This window comes from Pan troglodytes, chromosome 20 (assembly GCF_028858775.2).
Source record: "Pan troglodytes isolate AG18354 chromosome 20, NHGRI_mPanTro3-v2.0_pri, whole genome shotgun sequence".
Classification (NCBI taxonomy): domain Eukaryota; kingdom Metazoa; phylum Chordata; class Mammalia; order Primates; family Hominidae; genus Pan; species Pan troglodytes.
The window spans coordinates 18596039-18611235 of record NC_072418.2 but is presented as its reverse complement, the minus strand read 5'-3'; the positions used below and the strand labels follow the sequence as shown (position 1 = coordinate 18611235).

General features: G+C 40.4%; 1 protein-coding gene across 1 annotated transcript; it reads right to left on the bottom strand.

Annotated features, from left to right (window-relative positions):
- Positions 1–10746: 10746 nt before the first annotated feature.
- OR10H4 (olfactory receptor family 10 subfamily H member 4) lies at positions 10747–11697 on the bottom strand. The gene has a single exon (XM_524144.3). It carries the CDS (start codon positions 11695–11697, stop codon positions 10747–10749), a length of 951 nt encoding a protein of 316 aa, XP_524144.3.
- Positions 11698–15197: the final 3500 nt, after the last annotated feature.

Genomic DNA, 15197 nt, shown 5'->3' with positions numbered 1-15197 from the left:
CTAGATTCAGAGGTTTGGGTCTGCTGTAAACTGAAGATTTTTGTATCTCCAAAATCCATATGTTGAAATCTTTACATTCCATGTGATGGTTTTAGAAGGAGGGGGGCATAGAGTGGTGATAAGGTTATGAGGGCAGAGTTCTCATGAATGGGACTGGTGTACTTATAAAGGAGGCCTAGAGAGCTGATTCCCCACTTCCGCCATGTGAGGACACAGGCATGAAACAGCCATCTGGAACCAGGAGGCGGGCTGTCACCAGGCACCGGATCAGCCAGAGTCCTGATCTTGGACTTCTCAGCCTGCAGAACTATGGGAAATAAATTCAGTTGTTTACAAATCACCCAGTCTACAGTATTTTGTGATAGTTGTTCAAACAGACCAAGACAGACTCATAGCTCCCTGAGATCAATGGCATGTTGGTGATAAGGCTAGACACCAAACCAAGGGCTGTAAAGAAAACATCGGCTGGAAGGTCTCATTGGTGTTACAGAGCAATGATGTCAAAACCTTTGGAGGAGAGGCCATCTTTGAGACATGGCCGAGCATGTGGCTCAGAGTCTGACGATAATCTGGTGGTTATATCAGGGGTCAGCAGCTGAGGGTGCACAGGGGAAATGACTCCTGCTACCATACCTGCCCTCTTTGGATGCTGTGGACCAGAGACAGCGCCTGATAATAAACACACAGGATTGGAAACACAGGTCCCCATATACCTCAGGCCCTCAGGTGGTGGATCTTGAACCATTTGAAACCCAAAGCCTGTAACTCCTCCTGGGTCCAAGATGAATGGACCCCAAAATAAACTCTTTTGCACTATTAACAAAATCCCAGGTGAATTCATAAAAAAAATACCATGACAAAGAAGCATAAGTAGAAGTCCAGAACAACTTAACACATATGGTCAACCCCACATTTGGGGTTAATGATCAAGATTGCCTCAAAGGTTGGGCACAGTGGCTCATGCCTGTAATCCCAGCACTTTGGGAGGCTGAGGTGGGTGGATCACTTGAGCCAAGGAATTCAAGACCAGTCTGGTCATCATGGTAAAACCCCGTCTCTGCAAAAAAATACAAAAAGTAGCTGGGTGTGGTGGTATGAGCCTATCTATAGTCTCAGCTACTCAGGAGACTGAGCGGGGAGGCTTGCTTGAGCCTGGGAGGTGAAGGCTGCAGTAAGCTGTGATTGCACCACTGCCCTTTAACCTGGGTGACAGAGCAAAACGCTATCTCAAAAATAAAATAAAATAAATGATTGCCTGAAAGGGAAGAACTGGGGATCAGGACTTGCTCTGCCAGGTTCCAGGCATCAAAGGGGACTTTGGACATTTTTTTGGGGGGAGCTATTTTCCTGTGGTTGGACTGACTGAGAATCAGTGTTGGCCTGGACTGCCCCACCTGGAGTCAATGAACATCCTGGCTGATTTCAGGTCCTAGAGAACCTCCTTCAAAGAAGACACTGAAGAGTGTGGGACCCAGAGGTGCAGAGCCCAGTTAAGTGCCAATTTTGCTCGGTCTAAGGAAGGACCACGCCCTTTAACAATATCTATAGCTGACATTATCCAGTGCTTATGAACTGCCAATCATCATGTCCTCATTAATATTATTATTTTCACTTTACAGATGAGGAAACTGAGTTTCAGAGGTTAGTTCACTTATCTGAGGACACATCACATGAGGAGTGGGTATGGGACTCAGACATTCTGAGAATTCTCTAGGAAGTATGAGAGATAATCAACCACAGATTCAAGAAGCTCAGAGAATTCCAAAAAGATAACTTCTTTTCTTTCTTTTTCCTTTTTCTTTTTTTTTTTTTTCGAGATGGAGTCTCACTCTCTCTCCCAGGCTGGAGGGCAATGTCATGATCTTGGCTCACTGCAACCTCTGCCTCCCGGGTTCAAGCGATTCTCCTGCCTCAACCTCCTGAGTAGCTGGGATTACAGGCACATGCCACCAGGCCTGGCTGATTTTTGTATTTTTACTAGAGACAGGGTTTCGCCATGTTGGCTAGGCTCATCTCAACTCCTGACCTAAAGTGATCGACCCACCTCGGCCTCCCAAAGTGTTGGGATTACAGGCATGAGCCACCGTGCCTGGCCTCCAAAGGGATAACTTCTAAAAAGTGCATATAGACAAACATGAACACAAATATATACGTACACACACAAAGCCCTAGACACACAGTAGTCAAAACTGCTGAAAACCAAAGAAAAAAGAAAAGTTATGATTGTAGCTAGGCTAAAAGGTACAAAAATGATGCAATCTATGAAATTTTCCCAGCAATGCGTTTGATCACTGAAAGGTTCTCTGAAAATATTAGCTCACTTTTCCTTGCTGCATCATATTCTGTCTTTAAATTTTGAAGTTATACACGAGTTATACATGAACAACTTTGACTGCATTCTCTGAGAAAGGAGTTGTAAGAACAACTCCTACGTTGTCATAACCACACCTTTATCTCTGACAAATATCTTTACAAATTCATGTAACAGGAAACCTGGAAGGGAAAATGCGCCAGAGGCTGGGTGTGGCGGCTCACACCTGTAATCCCAGCACTTTTGGAGGCTGAGGTTGGCAGATCACTTGAGCTCAGGAGTTCGAGACCAGCCTGGGCAACATGGCGAAACCCCGTTTCTACCAAAAGTACAAAAATTAGCCAGGCATGGCGACGTGTGCCTGTAGTCCCAAATACCCGGGAGGCTTAGGTGGGAGGATTGCTTGAGCCTGGGAGATTGAGTCTGCAATGAGCCATGATCATGCCACTGCACTCCAGCCTGGGTGCCAGAGTGAGACCCTATCAAAAAAAGAAAGAAAGAAAGAAAGAGAGAGAATGCAACAGGTATCTCCAGGCACATTCTTGGGGAAGCTACTGTCCCCAGCAATATGGAGGGGAACTAAATTTGTGGAGAAAACCTGGGAGAGGCAAAGTGCCTTCTCAATATCTGTGTCATCTCCCCATGACATGCATTGATGATAACAGCAGGGATATTGCAGGCCTTGCTGAGCAAGAAGGGAAACATTTGGCAGTTTACACAGGGGTGGACCTTTCCTTTTCTTTTCTTTTTTTGAGACAGTCTCACTCTGTCACCCAGGCTGGAGTGCAGTGGTGTGATCTCAGCTCACAGCAGCCCCAACCTCCCAGGCTCAAGCATTCCACCCACCTCAGCCTCCTAAGTAGCTGGGACCACAGGCATGTACCACCATGCGTGGGCTGTGTGTGTGTGTGTGTGTGTGTGTGTGTATTTCTTTTTCTTTTTTTTTTTTTTAGACAGAGTCTTGCTCTGATGCCCAGGCTGGAGTGCAGTGGCGCGATCTTGGCTCACTGCAACCTCTGCCTCCTGGGTTCAAGTGATTCTCCTGCCTCAGCCTCCCAAGCAGCTAGGATTACAGGCACCCGCCACCATGCCCAGCTAATTTTTTGTATTTTTAGTAGAGATGGGGTTTCACCATGTTGCCCAGGCTAGTTTCTAACTACTGAGCTCAAGCAATCCACCCACCCCAGCTTCCTGAGTAGTTATGACTAGATGCCTGTACCACCATGCCTGGGCTTTTTTTTGTATTTCTTTTTGTAGAGATGGGGTTTTGCCATGTTGGCCAGGCTAGTCTCTAACTACTGAGGTCAAGCAACTTGCCAGCCTTAGGTTCCCAAAATGCTGGGATTACAGGTGTGTACCACTGCACCGGGTCAGGGGGTGGACATTTTCTATTATAGAAAGGGTGTGTCTTCTTCAATAAAAACCATCCTTGCCCTTATTAGTTACTGCAGACTACAGATGACACCAGAAAATGAATATACAAAGTCAGACACACAGGTTCATAGAAACCCACACCCAAGGTTGCTGTTGATCTGTCTGTATGCCACAGCCCTGAATTCAGTGTGGGTTCATGTGGAGTGACCCCCAAATCAGTGCATCAGCCCCATCAGGCTGCCAAATCCCAGTTACTCCCATGAAAGCAATGCCATACCAGTGGGTCACAGGTGCAAAGCTCAGAGCTATCTGGGGCTTCTGGTCAACCTCAGGTGTGAGTTGAAATGTCAAAATTTCAAACATGGAAGATACAAGAAGTAGGGCTGGCCCTGGCAGATGCCAGGCATCAGAGAGGACATTGACATTTTTGCAGTAGGGACTTTCCTACTTTTGCTGAGCAGCCAATGTGAGTAGAAGCATGGGAATCAGTGGTTACCTCCCTAAGTCTTCCAAAGCACTGCTTTTGGATCCTGACAGCAGGTCCAGGTGTCTGGAGGATGCTGCGAAGGTGAGAGGAGGGTGCAGGGGAAGGAAGGGGATCCATCTCCTTCAGCACCAGGGACATTGACTGCCCTGGGATTCCTTGGCCTCCTAGGCTGCAGGGAACTCTGGCTCAGGTGCATCCCATACACTCCTGCAGTAGAAAGTCCAATGACCAGGCACCTTGCAGGGTCCTACAGAGTGGAGACTGGGGAGGATTACCGGTTATACACACAGATGGAATAAATGTTGCCAGTGAAATATATAAACATATAAATAGTTATACATACATAAACAAGTACATGTTAAGCTGAAAAGTTATTCATGCTAGAGTTTATTTATGCAAATATGACAAATAGAGGCATATGCATTTATGCACTCTCCACCTCATTTCTGTGAAAATGTTGCAGACATACCTGGTGTTCTGTACCTCACTCTCTTAGCATCGTATTTGCCTCCCTTGATATGTGTGCACGTAAAGGAAGACACATTTTAAACAACCCCCCTCCTCATCAATTTTATGACGGGTTACATAAGGCCCATTGCCATACAGTATCTACCTTCTAATATTCTGTAAAGGAATAGGGTGTCTGTGCATGTGTGTGTGCTGAGCTCTCCATGCTGGGAGGCATCTAAGCAGAGACTGTCAGGGATGCTGTAGCTGGGCTGTGCAGAGCTTACGTCTTCATTGGATGGGAGGCTGGGCTCCATGGGTTGTCCAGTTCCCAGCCCCAGAATAGCTGATGTCCTTCCCCAAAATCCACCTATGAGTCTGCCTTAACATCTGGCAGGAGTTCAAGGTTTCCTGTTGTTCTCCATGGAAAACTCTTCTAGATTCAGGCCAAGGCTCCCTGTGTCCAGGAGGTTGCTCTCCTAGCCATACCCACAGCCAAAGAGAGCAGGTGGTGAGGACGGGCTGGACCTTTAGGGCTCTTCTCCCAGACAGCACAAGGCCATGTCTCTGCCCCCTGTAGGATCCAGATCAGACCCCATATCCAGCTTACACAGCAACCGCAGTAACAGCAGGAACAGTGAGTTGCACTTGCTGAGCCCTTAGTCTGCCTTGTGTATTTTGCATGCATTGTCTGTTTTAGTTATTACCATGACCTTGTGAGGCAGGTGCTGCTGAAACGCCCATTTACAGACGTGAAGAAGCACAGCCCGGTGGTGAGGGTGGCACAATGTGAGACTGGGTGGGTGGTCTGGGGGTGTACAGCCCGGCTCCACCAGCTGTGTGACTGTGGGTGGTCACTTAAATATCTCCCGGACTTAATTTCTCGTTTGTAAAATGCAAAACAAGGTGGTTAATATACTTAAAAGACTTAAAACAGGATCCGTGACTCATGTTGGCAAATGTCAATGGCCCTAGTAGGAAGGACTGCATCTCGTGGGTTGAGTGCCAGCTCAGCCACAATAAATACAACACCAGGTAGATTTCTAAAGTTTTTGATGCCAGTCCCTGGCACACAGTACTAATACCAGTCGCTGGCAACTCTGGACCCACGCAGGGCATGGGGCAACTCGCTGCCCTGAAGGGAAGGACGCAAGTGCAGCTGGCTTCACCACCTGCTGACTGCGGAGTCCCAGGGCCTTGAGTGAACTTAGGCAGTAGCCAGGTAGTGGTCATAGGAGGTTTTGTGTGGGATCCAGTGCTCTGCTGGTTTTAGGTCTAACCCAGCACAGTTCCAGTGCTGATGGCCACAGAGGTGCTTGTGTCAGTGCTTCCCCAACTCCTGGAGGCTTAGAACAGAGTGAGAGCAACTATGTTTGTTTCTGAGAAAGTAAGGGGGAAAAAATAAGTGTCTCTGCCTGGTAATCCAGAGAATTCTCTTAAATGTCATCCAAGACCATCAAGGTGGTACCTTTATGAATCTGCAAGAACCACAGTGTTATTGGGCTTGGGGTGCCCCCTAATGCAGATACAGCATATTTTACACCACCTAAGTCTGAATACCTGGAAGCCTTCCTAAGAAAGATGGGTACAAACAAACCCAGACTGAGAAGATTACAATAAACACCTAACTCTTCAATGACCGGACACAGATGAATATCTAGAAGCATCAAGACCATCCAGGAAAACATGACCTCACCAAAGGAACTAAATAAGTCACCAGAGACTGATCCAGGAGATACAGAGACGTGACCTTTCAGCAGAGAATTCAAAATAGCAATTTTCAGAAAACTCAAAGAAATTCAAGATAACATAGAAAAAGAATTCAGATTTCTATTAGATAAATTTAACAAGGAGACTGAAATAATTTAAAAGAATCAAACAGAAATTCTGGCATTGAAAAAATGAAATTGACGCACTGAAGAATACACGAGTCTTTTAATAGAAGAATTGATCAAGGACAAGAAAGAATCAGTGAGCTTGAAGAAAGGCTATTTGAAAATGCACAGTCAGAGGAGACAAAAGAAAAAAAAATTTTAAATGAAGCATGCCTACAGAATATAGAAAATAGCCTCAAAAGGGCAAATCTAAGAGTTATTGGTCTTAAAGAGAAGGTAGAGAGAGAGAGAGATTGGGGTAGAATGTTTATTCAAAGGGATAATAACAGAGAACGTCTCAGACCTGAAGAAAGATATCAATATTCAAGTAAAAGAAGGTTACAGAACACCCAGCACATTTAACCCAAAGTAGACTACCACAAGGCATTTAATAATCAAACTCTAAAAGGTTAAGGTTAAAGAAAGGATCCTAAAAGCAGCAAGAGAAAAGAAACAACATAAAATAGAGCTCTAACACATCTGGCAGTGGACTTTTCAGTAGAAACCTTACAGGCCAGGAGAGAGTGACAGGACATATTTAAAGTGCTGAAGGAAAAATCTTTTACCCTAGAATAGTAAATTCAGTGAAAATGTTCTTCAAAGATGAAGGAGAAATAAAGCCTTTCCAAGACAGTCCTTACTTATCAATCATAACATGGAATGTAAATAAAGTAAACTCTTCAATCAAAAGACATAGAGTGGCTCCGTGGATTAAAAAAAAACCCAATGATTTGTTGCCTTCAAGAAGCACATTTTACCTGTAAAAACATACTTAGTCCAAGAATGATGGGATAGAAAAAGACACATCATGTCAATAGAAGTTTAAAAAGCATGGGAGTACCTATATTTATATCACACAATATAGATGTCAAGACAAAAACTATAAAAAGAGACAAGAAGGTTGTTGCCTCTTGGACCTAATTGATATTTACAGGACATTTCCTCCAATGGCTGCAGAATATACATTCTTTTCCTCAGCACATAGATCATTCTCAAGGAAACACCAGATGTTGGATTACAAAACACGTCTGAAAACATTCAAAAAACTGAAATAATATCAAGCATCTTCTCTGATCACAGTGGCCTAAAATGGAAAGAAATAATACGAGAAAATTTGGAAACTATACAAACACATGGGAATTAAACAAAATGCTCCAGAATGACCAGTTGGTCCACAAAGAAATTGAGAAGGAAACTGAAAAATTTTATTAAGCAAATGATAATGGAACCCCAATATATCAAAACCTATGGGATACAGTGAGAGGTATAAACGTTCCTCTTATTGCTGCTCTCAGTGTATTCCATAGGTTTTGATAAGCCAGGCACAGAAATACAAACATCACATGTTCTCAAATATTTGTGGGATCTAAAAATCAAAACAGTTGAACTCATGAAGTTGCCAGAGGCTGGGAAGGGTAGTGATGGGTGATTGGGGGAGCAGGGGGGGATGGTTAATGAGTACAAAAAGTAGTTAGAATGAATAACATTTGATATTTGATAGCACAACAGGGTGACTATATTCAATAATAATGTAATTGTACATTTTAAAATAACTAAAAGTATAGCAGGATTGTTTTTAACACAAAAGATACATGCTTGAGGGGGTGGATACCCCATTTGCACGGTATGATTATTATTTATTGCATTCCTGTATGAAAACATCTCAAGTGACCCATAAATATATACACCTACTATATACACACACACACAAAATATGTTTTTTAAAGTGGCAAAAGATATGAACAGACATTACTCAGAAGAAGACATAGAAAAAGCAAACAGGCATATTAAAAGATCCTGAACATCATTGATTTAGCAGAGAAATGGAAATCAAAACTACAATAAGAAATCATCTCATCCCAGTAAAAATGGCTTCTATCCAAAAGATAGGAAATAACAAATGCTGGTGAGGATGAGGAGAAAAGGGAACCCTTGTACACTGTTGTTGGGGAAGTAAGTTAGTACCACCACTATGGAGAACAGTTTGGAAGTCCCTCAAGAAACGAAAAATACAGCTACCATAACATCCAGTAATCCCACTGCTGGGTATATTCCCCAAAGAAAAGAAATCAGTGTATCAAAGAGATACCTGCTGTCCTATATTTATTCCAGCACTATTCACAATAGCCAAGATTTGGAAGCAATCAAAGTGTCCATCAACAGTTGAATAGATAAAGAAAATGTGGTACATATACATGATGGAGTACTATTCAGAATGAGATTCTGTCATTTGTAACCACATGGATGGAACTTGAGGACAATATATTCACTAAAATATGCCAGACACAGAAAGACAAACTTTGCATGGTCTCACTTATTTGTGGAAGCTAAGAATTAAAACAATTGAACTTATGAAGATAGAAAGTAGAATGGGCAGAGGCTGTTAAGGGTAGTTGGGGCTTCCGGGGGAAGTGGGAATTGTTATTGGGTACTAAAAAATAGTAGGAATGAATGAATAAGACCTAGTAATTGCTAGCATAACAGAGTGACTATAGTAAGAAATGATTTAGTTAATTATTAATTAAAACGCATCAATTAAAATGCAGAGATTGTCACAGGGTGTCAAAAAAATAAGACTCAGATATAAGTTTTTTTTTTAACAAGAAAACCCTGTAAATATAAAGGCATATATAAGTGAAAAGTAAACGGATGGAGAAAGATATACCATAGCAACATGAGTCAAAAGAAAGTGGAAGAAAAAGGTAACAAAGTGGTTAACACTCACAACACCTTGGCTCTTGGAAAAATTTCTGATTTATTTGTATAGAAAGTTCTGCTTCTGTAGCACTTTCACAGGACACATTTAACGCCATTTCCATCATTAACTATGTCACTTCATCATCTGTGGCCATATGCCCAGAGGGTCTCTCACTGGTTGCTATGGTGCAATCATAGCACACATGCAACGATGATAAGCACACATGCAAGTCTTGCCCAGAGTAAGCAGGATAAGGCAAAGGATAGTTTGTTTTTGTTTGGAGTTTTATAACATAAACAAAGGATAAAACTTCTTCCAACCATGTCACCTTTTGACTTTTTAAGGCCATGATCTCTTCTTTCCTAGAATGAAATCTCTTTCCATGTTGACCTTCACATTCCAGCACCAGCAGGAAGCACAGGTGAATGGCACTATGAGTAGCATTAGAAGAGCAGTCACACTGTAAAAATAATATTCATTCCTCAGCTGGTGGAACCAATGGCCAGAAACAGAAAACCAGAAAATTGATACATCCATTGGAGGCAAGGAAGTACATATCTTAGAATGACACATTGAGACTGCAGAGCAACTGTGTCAAAAACGCTTGGATGAGACACGTGGCTATCTTATTAGGACATATTACAGCCCTATTATTAGGACATATTAAAGCCCTATTACCAACCTCCTTTTTTCTATTTTGCCCCAAATTCTTAGTTATTACATTTCCTGTACAGATAAAAAATTTAAAGAACTCTCTTTTTACTTGACACCTGCTTTCTCTCTCTCCCCCTCTCTCTCTCTGTCTTTTGCTCTTTCTTCTGTCTCTGTATCTCTCTCTCTTTCTTCTGTCTCTGTCTCTGTATATATGTATACATATATATGTATATATGTATACATATATGTATATATGTATATATGTGTGTGTGTATATATATATATATATATATATATATATATATATATATATATCCTTCTTGCCCTCTCTAAACGTTTGCATTCTAACATCTTTCATTCAACTCAACATATTAATATCCACACACAAACTTAGGGTATATCTCTCCCAAAGACAGTGAGGAACTTTAAATAAGAAACCAGTTTATCTGAGGCAAATAGTTTATTTTCCTTTGTACATTTCTTCTAATTAAAAGGATAATATTTATAAAACACTGGACACAGTGCCAATACATAGAAAAAGCTCAGTGCTCGGTGGCATTTATGACTATCATGTTATTCTTGCTTTTTCTTACACTAGGGGAAAATAAAATCTTTTTTGCCTGTCCATTCAAGAAGAACTGTGTTCATAAGTGCCCAGACACATCCACGTGATGATCCCCACCTGTCTGTGGACAGAAAACACATTTCTAGGCACAGATAATGGGATAAAGGTCATCACAATGGCTCATAAAGAAAAGATTATGATCACTTGAGCTTAAGCAAAAAGGGAAGGGAAAACAATAGCTAGTATGTATCAAACACATATTTTCACATACCTGAACCCTTACAACAGCCCTATGGAGATACACATTATTATATTTTATCACCACCAAACTGGCGCTCAGGAACTTGGAGGACAGAATTTTCTGTAAAAGTTTTTATTTATGGCATTCTTCAGCTCCTTGTTCCTTAGGCTGAAAATGATTAGGCTAAGGAAGGGGGTGAAGACAGTATAGGTGGTGGCCATCAAGGCATCACTGTACATAGAATGGAGGCCCTTGGGCTTGAGGTAGATAAAGGAGGCAAAACTATAGTGCGTGACCACCACAGTGAGGTGGGATACACACGTAGAAAAAGTCTTGTGCTGGCCTTCGGCAGAGGGAATCCTCAAGATGGCAGCCACAATGAAGACATAGGAGAGGATGTTGAGGAATAAACAGCCTATCAGGGCTGTGACACACACCAGCATCACACCCATGATGACAGATGATGTCTTGTTTTCACAGGCCAACTTTAAGAGGGAAAGCACATGACAGAAAAAATGGTGGATCACATTAGACCCACAGAAAGTGAGGTGGAAAACTATCATTGTCACCATCATCCCCATGACTGAGCCACCAGCCCAGGTACAGGCCACAAGACGGGCACAGTCACGGGGGCTCATGAGCACATTGTAACGCAGTGGGTGGCAGATGGCCACATAGCGATCATAGCCCATGACCATGAGAAGGAAGGAGTGAGTGAAGCCAAACATGAAGGAGAAGAACATCTGGTTGGCACAAGCCACAAAGGTGATGGAATGATGGGTGGAAAGCAGATCAGCCAGCATGCGAGGGGTGATGGCAACAGTGAACAGAATCTCAGAGATGGAGAGGGCACACAAGAAGAGGTACATGGGTGTGTGGAGTCTGTGTTCAATCCAGATTGTGGCCATGATGAGAAGGTTGCCCAGCAATGTGAACAGGAACATCAGGAGGTACAGCAGGAACAAGATGGGCAGGAGGTGCTGGGGGAAGGCTGAGAAGCCAAAGAGGTTAAATTCAGATATGATGCTATAGTTCTGACTAGGCATGGATACTGTATCTGGTGAGATCAGAAACAAAATTAAGTGACAGTGGTTAAAACATAGACTCTATCACAGACCAAATGGCAACTCAACAGCTCTATGCTATTCAACAACCAGCAGAATTTTCTGGGTCTCACTTTCCTCATCTGTAAAATGGAATAAATAATAATAGTTCTTAACACTCAGCAATGTGACAAAGATCAAATGAGATCACTATATTAGATGATCAAGTCAGATTTTGGCTACTAATTGGGTTTCTATTAACACTGACTAACATAAAGAAAAGGTTCAATACTTGGAGCCATTAGAGACCAGCATAGATGATCAGGGTCAGATTCTCTTGATAATGTGCCAGTTCTAGAAAACATGTATTTTGATCTTGGGGTTTAAATCTTTTTTCCCTGGGAGTCTTTGTCTTTTAGTTGCTTATTTAACCCATTTACATTTATTTTAATACTGTTTTATTGGTACTCATTTATGCCATCTAATTTCAAATGGTACATTTACTATTCTAAAAAATTGAACAGAAAATTTGAAAAGAAATGGCTGGATATATACATGTCAGACAAATATGCACCAAATAAAAGCTGAGGTTGCAATCTTAATAATAATAAAAGGTGGAATCTAAGGAAACAGTGATCACAATGTCTTTAATACCATATGCCACTGCAGGGAACCAGAGTTCCTTGAGACATGGCAGATCTGTGATCTGGACATGGAAGAAAGCCTTGGATATCTTGTACCAGTGTGAAATGAAACCTTCACTAAGTAATGGGATAATATTAAAAGACTGCAAGTACTAGATTGAAAAGATGCCCACTAGTCAAAAAGAATAATCATTGTACAGAAGATGGAGGAACAAGCTAAATGACACCATGAAGAAGCTTTCAGAAAAATTCAGAAGGTGGATAATTCCACAGAACAATTGGTCTGGTCTCATTGATAAAGCCTCATCCAAAAGATAAGAGAGATTCGGGGACATAGCAACTGGATGCAACATAGGGGACCAGTTGAATCTTGATTTCCATAACCAGCTGTAAGTATTTTTAAGGCAATGGAGAACATTTTGATTATAGTATGAATGAATGATTAGGTATGAGTAATATTAAAGCATTATTATTGATCTAATTACTAATTATTTAGAGACAGGTCTTGCTCTGTCCCCCAGGTTAGAGTAGGATCGTGATTCACTGCATCCCGGAACTCCTGGGCTCAAGCAATCCTCTGCCTCAGCCTCCTAAATAGCTGGGACTACAGTTGTGTGCCACCTCACCTGTCTAATTAAAAAAATTTTTTTCCATAGAGACTGGGCCTCACATTCTTGCCCAAACTAGTCTCTAACTCCTGGCCTCAAGTGATCTTCCTATGTCATCCTCCCAAAGTGCTGGGATTACAGGCATGAGCCACCATGCCCAACTAATTATTTTTTAAAAGTGCAATCTGGTTATTTTGGCTGTGAAGAAAAATGTTGTTTCTTGATGCATGCTAAAATTTTTAAATTACACGCGCTAAAGGATAGAGAATAATATTCATAACATTTAAAAGAACATTATAGCAATCAGCATAAATATAATGTCTACATTACTATATATCCTGGAATATTAAGGATAATAATCCTGGAATAATAACTAAATCAATGACAGATAGATATTATAGTTAGAAAGTTTAACAGAGTTCAGAAATGTAATTTATTAATTATTAATTAGAATGCAATTAATAATTACAATACAATTAATTACCATGCAATTAATAAATATTAGCTATTATATATTAGACTCTTCACCAAACAGAGAATAAATATTTTTTCAAGCACATGGATACTTTTACAAAAACTGACATTTCATTAAGATATAAAAAATTCTTTAATTCCAAAGTATAAATGTTATTTAGATGATAATGCATTAACATTAAAAATTAATACAGAAGAAATAGCTTTTCAAATCTCATATGCTTGGAAGCTAACTATATAATTGAATAATCTTCAGGTTCAACAGTGAATTATAAAAATTAAGAAAGCTTTAGAATTAAATGATTATTCAAATATTGAATGTCAACATTTTAACCTAAAATAGTACTTTGAGGGAAATATATGGCACTAAATAGATTTATCAAGAAACTGCCTCAAGAAAAGTTCATGCTTAATAAAGCCAAAATCACGCATGAGAAAAGATTGAGAAGATAGAGGGAAACAAGGAGAAGGTGCCAATAACAAAACTCCAAATTAAAAATGGTAAATAATTACAGAGACAATGGATATGTTTAAATTAATAAGTTTTAAGAAATAATAAATTTACTTTGTAGATGAAATGACCAAATACTTAGAAAAATATAAAATTCTAAAACTGGTTCAAGAAAAATGGGGATGTTGTATGTTCAAATAAGCTTTAAATAAATTGAAATGGTAGTCAAAGATCGTCTTTCTCTAAAATCTTTGCCCCAGTGGGTTTTATTAAAGTTTAGTAATTATTACTATGTTAAGAAACAGTTAGTATCTTATACATGAGCTTCAAAAACATAGAAAAGTGTTAGGAAATCTGACCAGCACATCTCAGCAGGTTAATGCAATCTCAGTCTAAAATCAGGTAAGAATATTTGCTGAAAAAAGAGACAAATTGGCCAGGGGTGGTGGCTCACGCCTGTAATCCCAACACTTTGGGAGGCTGAGGTGGGTGGATCAAGGGAGTTCGTGACCAGCCTGAAAAACATAGAGAAACCCCATCTGTACTAACAATACAAAATTAGCCAGGTGTGGTGGTGCATGCCTGTAATCCTAGCTACTTGGGAGGCTGAAGCAGGAGAATCACTTCAACCCGGGAAGTGGAGGTTGTGGTGAGCTGAGATCACACCATTGCACTCCAGCCTGGGCAACAAGAGCAAAATTCTGTCTCAAAAAATAAAAAAGAAAGGAAAAAAAAAAAGAAAAAGAGACAACTATAGGCCTACTTCACCTATCCATGCAGATTTTAAATTCCAGAATAAAACCATAACCTAGTCAAATTTAATGTTATATTAAAAATGGTTTACCATAATAAAGTGGTATAGGTTTATTTCACAAGGACGACAAGGACGGCTAACATCAGAAAACCTATCATATGATTTATCACAGGAGTTGATTAAAAAAGAAAAATCATGATTATTTCAATAAAGGCATAAATATGTTTTTCTTAAACTCTACTCCTATTTATGATTTTTAAAGAACACTTCACAACACAAAATTCAAGGAGATTTTCTTAGCTAAATATAGAATATATAGCACAAAATTAGCAAATACTATATACACTAAATGAAGAAACTTTTTGATGCATTATTTTAGGATCAAGAAAAAGCCAAGGATACTCACTAACACTGCTGTTCTTTAACATGGAGCTGAAAGTCGTGAGTAATGTTATAAGGCAAGAAAAAGAAACAAAGTATCTAAGGTATCTGAGGACTGGAAGCGAAGAGACGTGATCATCTACATAGAAAAGATAAAAGAATGATGGTGTAATCTATTGGAACAATAACAG